At 29.3% G+C, this 5143-nt stretch overlaps 1 protein-coding gene across 1 annotated transcript in view; it reads left to right on the top strand.

Moving 5' to 3' along the window:
• Positions 1-930: 930 nt before the first annotated feature.
• LOC105621075 overlaps positions 931-5143 on the top strand; it is a 10652-nt gene continuing 6439 nt past the window's right edge. The window contains exon 1 of the mRNA XM_012202546.1: positions 931-1075. Coding sequence (XP_012057936.1) covers positions 931-1075 — 145 coding nt within the window. The remainder of the gene's footprint in view (positions 1076-5143) is intronic.

Below are 5143 nucleotides of genomic sequence, written 5' to 3'. Positions count from 1 at the left end.
GTGATATGCGGCTGATTTCACCAGCGCGTCGGTCACTTTAGTCCCAGTTTAACTCTGATCTCTCATCTCTTTTTAATTCTATCTCTCACCGAAACCGGTCAATTTTGTAATAATACATACGAAGCTAAAAGTTGCGTCATTCGGTCGTGTTTTTTGTGCATTCGGCATACCTAATCGATAAGCCAAATCGATTCAATAAAAGAATCCTCTTCGTAAATATTAATAAAATAATGATGAAACAGTGACTAACAACAGAACTATCTATTAATAAAAACAAATTAACAGTAATTTTACAATATTATAATTTCTCAACAATATAAATATAACACATGTTGTACACAAGTTACATTGAGTAAAAATTATATAATATTGATGTATAATACTGTCAGTTTTTAAATATCATGTATAAATCATGCTCGTCGGTCAAACGAAAAAATTTTATAAATGACTGTAAAAGATTTGCGGACATATAAATATTTGAAATTATATTATATTTTACAGCAAATATCACGGTTTAATAAAAATAAATTGCAGTAAAGAATTCAAAGAATTCTGTTAATATCCATGCAAAATTCGCAGAAATATAAAGACATTTACGATTCTCCAACAACAGAGACCCGTCCTGTTTGGAGCAATCATCCGAGCTCAATTCGGCGCGAGAAGCTGAACCGAGCGTGTAAACCGCGATGCGAACGGCGCACTCGCGTGCGTGAGCGTTCACTTTCGCTGGACACGCTCGCACTTCTACATACGCACGTGCACGCGCGTGCAAACCAGGAGCGGCAGTGATTCGTGTAGCAGCAAACGCTATCAACGCGACGTCGGTTTTTCATCTTGTCAGTCAGCTTTCCTGCTCTCACAAGAGCGGATCGGTCTCTTTTTCCGTATTTTCCGCGGCGATCTTATCTAAAAAGCTGTCATACGTGAACGATGAAGTGTCGTGTAATGAGACAAGTCCCGACGATGATGCGTATCGCCCTTGTCATGGCGATGGTACACGCATCACCGGCCGAGCCCTTGCCCTCCAGCCTGCTCGGTGGAATTGGTAACGTCGCAAATACCGCAACTAATTTCCGTAAGTCGACCTTGCGATGTCAATCTTTCAATTGACATCGCTACTCACCAAGTTTTATTTACTTTTAGAATAATTTACATATTTATGTAAAAATGTTAACAAATTTAAGAAGGTAAAGATGAAAAAAATTAATATTTTAATCATGATATTACTGCAGTAGTTTAGTATAGTTTACGTTTCAAGACCAAAAAATCATTTCGGAGCGCACAAGGATACTATATTCTACTACATACGTAGTAGAATATAATACGTAGTAGAATATAAATTCACAGAGAATTATACAAGGACTTCAGAGCCAGTTTAAACCATTTAGACATTTGGTTCTACCCTTGGTGAAAAAATTCGCTGAAATTATCCTACGTTTTGAAACATTTCAGCGAAATTGCTGAAAATTTGATGAAATTTCACCGAAAGTGAATTTTTCAGTTAACATATTGAAAAATCACTGAAATTTTTATGAAATTTTGCTGAAATTTCTCTGAAATTTATTAAAATTTCTTTAAAATTAAAAAGTGTTCCAAAACGTGAAATAATTTCAGTGAAATTTTTCTACTCGGGATAGATTGTGGTTCTCATATATGAGCCTATAAGATTTAATATTTAATTATTATCTTTATATAATAAATTTGTTTTTTAAAGTTAAAAATTAAGATAGAATCAATATACTTAAAAAAGTGATCTTGCAGTTATAGCGAAAATGATCTAAGTACGAAAAATTAGCTAAAATAGATAAATTTTTGGCAAATACTATGATATTGGATATGTATTGCATCTAATCATATAGAAGACAGAGATAGAATTTAGATTTGTGCTATAAATTCTATGCGTATGATGCATAATTTTTTATCAGATACAAAAAATAGCAATAATTAATAGCAATATTTAAAAAAATTCAATAGCTGGAGCAACAAAATATCATTTTGTGTGTAGTATAAAAATAAATCTCTGCTACTTTCAACGATCGAAGACTGTATTTTAAACTTAATTCATTCTAAACTACTGCTTATAATAGATTAACTTCCTGTATGATCATATACTATATAAAATATTTAAATAAAAATTAACATTAATTAATGTGTATCTTAATTATTACAAAAATAATTTATATTAATAATTAATATTAGCGTAATAAATAATAATTATTATTATATGTAATTACATATTATGCGTTTTATGTAACTATGAAATAATGGAGAAATTATCTGTATGATGGATTTGATGTAACAACTAGAAAATATCGTAACATTTAAGTTTGAATTTCATCATCAAGTAAATCATTGATTTTATGTCGCGAATAAGTTAAATTGATTATGTTAATGATGTAATAAGAATTACTTATTTACTTTGATGAGAGAAGTCGTTCTGATAGTTTCTTAAGTATCGAAGCGATGTCGACTTGGTTTATTTAATCATACCAATCGAAAATCAATTAATTCGAAATTGAATTTATTCAAAAGAATTTAAATATTATGACCGAATGACTTAAATTATGAACGTTAGACAAGTAGAGCAATAAATTTTTTGGCATTTAGGAATCTAGATGTCATAATAAATAATGATGCTTGAATAAAGAAGCACTGTATCGTCAGCGTTCAATGAAAGTGAAAACGTAAATACAACGATACAACGGTATCAATTAAGGATGAGGCGATGGATGGAAAGTTTAAGTAGATAGATGTTAGATAACGATATTAGAGAGCTTTGAAAAAGCCTTTCCTCGCCAATGCAGCGGTTGAAAGTATTTGATTGATGGAAGTAAAACATGAAGTCTTTAAATCGTCATACCATTTAAATAATTCTCGAATCGGAATCACGTAAGTCGTAAAAAAATTCTAAATATCACGGTCGATTATCACTAATTTGCATAAATATCTCGCGTAAATTAATGCGAATAAATTTATTGTAGTACGCAATGACCTAAATTTTTAATCAGATATACAGAAGATAGATTATACAAATAGATTATTGCTTTACATTATCCCACTTCGATCGACCTTTTAGATAATAATTTATGGATATCGTTTACTGTGAAATGACAAATTTGTACTGGCGTGTTTTTATGAAAATGCAAATTGCATTAATAAATGTTTCAAAGAAGAACAATATTACAAAGGCATGTCCGATAACTGTATTTTAACATAAATATCCGAGATGACATTACGATATTACGTAATTATTAGGAAATATATAGTTCAACAAGTAGATAAACTCTTACTATTCAGACTGTCGAATTCATAATATAACTTATGCTTATAATGATCATCAAAACACGTTATTAATTATTCTCATAAATACAAATATATCTAACAGAAGCGCACTGTCTCGTGTAAAAAAATCTATGATCTCTAATGTCAGTTTCAAATAAGAAAAATTAAGTTTGATTTTTGAAATAATTCAAAATAAGAAACGATTCCTTCAAGGATTTTATTATTTCGCGAAAAATAAATTTTAGATTCTTATCAGATTCTGACTGAATTAGTAATAAAGAATATCCGAGAATTCAAAGGATATCGTTGTTTTGTCATGAACTACTAGCATTAAAAAACGCATTAGCATGCTAGTACGCAGAAACAGTGATGATTCAGATTTGTTAAGCAGAATATTTCACACGCAGATGGAATAAAAATTCGCTAATAACGTGAGATTTCTACAATGTAAGACAAACAAAGATGCTTTTTATTCATTAACATCAGCATTAGTCACATCCGTGTTCATAGATATATGCTATTTTGCACACAACACTGAATTCATAATGATATAAAAATTATGCGAGCCCATATGTTATGTAAAAAAAAAAAATAAGTTTGTTATGCCATTATATGATTTTTTTCTGACATTTCCATGAAAATCACGTTAGTTACATTAACATGACTTTCGTATCAGAAAAAAATTATAATGGCATAACAAACTTATTATTTTTTTTATAATACCTCAATCGAAATAATACTTTTGTCCGTAATAATCATTTAATATAATCGACATTATTCAATATTTGTTAAAAATATAAAGTAAAGAACATTAGCATGTTTTCTTCCAATTTATTCTTGAGTCAAACTAAATTTAATATCACGAAGCGTCTGACGTCAATTAAAATATTATATTTAATCGTCAATAGCATATATCGTTTACGTAACAATGTTGCGCAATTAAAAAAATGATAACTATAAAATTATCGCTGCTAGCAACATTCGAGTATTACATCATCATTATAAAAAGTGAAACTAAAACGCGAGATTTTTTTATATGCAATGCTGGTACGTTGACCAAAGCTCATCTGAGCGTAGCAATTCAAACGTAACAAATTGTAACCGATGTTAAATCACTAAAAAACATTTACATTCCACCAGATCTGGTCGAATGCAATCCGGCGAGAGCACAATCACTTTATTCGATGACTACTTTTTATCAAATCTTTTTCATGTAATCTATTAATGTAAATTGCAGTAAATGCATAAAAACTCTTTTAATGTTACAATAAAACGAAATACTGCTTGAAATTCGATTAATCATTTAATTATCATACTAGAACCGATATTCTCGATCAGATCGTTGCGCTAAAATTCCTTTGTTGTTATATAGTGAAACAAAACCCTTGTTTAAAAATCCTTTAATCATTTAATTATCAAATCACAACCATCGGATACATTTAACTGGTTTCGATCAGAAGGCCGAATCTCGGATTCATAATAGTCGATTTTTTTCATTCACAATCAACATATCGCCAACAAACGATTTAATTAACGTGTGAATAAAGACGCCTTGAGAGTTGATTGCCAAATGTGTACGAAACCGGCGAACATCCTTTATATTGCATAATAGACATTAATATCAAAGTAAAAATATTTATGTAGTTATCTAGAATGTAATCTATTTTTGAATGAATGAAATACAGAAAAGTGCGAAATATGGAATGTGTAAAATATATTTTATATATATATATATATATATATATATATATATATATATTACTATATATATATATAATATATATATATATATTATATTAGACGACAACGTAAAGTTAAACTTTAAAACGTAAAATTAAAATTAATTAATTAATTAATATTA

The sequence above is a fragment of the Atta cephalotes genome (assembly GCF_000143395.1).
Source record: "Atta cephalotes unplaced genomic scaffold scaffold00032, whole genome shotgun sequence".
NCBI lineage: Eukaryota > Metazoa > Arthropoda > Insecta > Hymenoptera > Formicidae > Atta > Atta cephalotes.
This window is presented reverse-complemented; position numbering and strand designations above follow the sequence as displayed.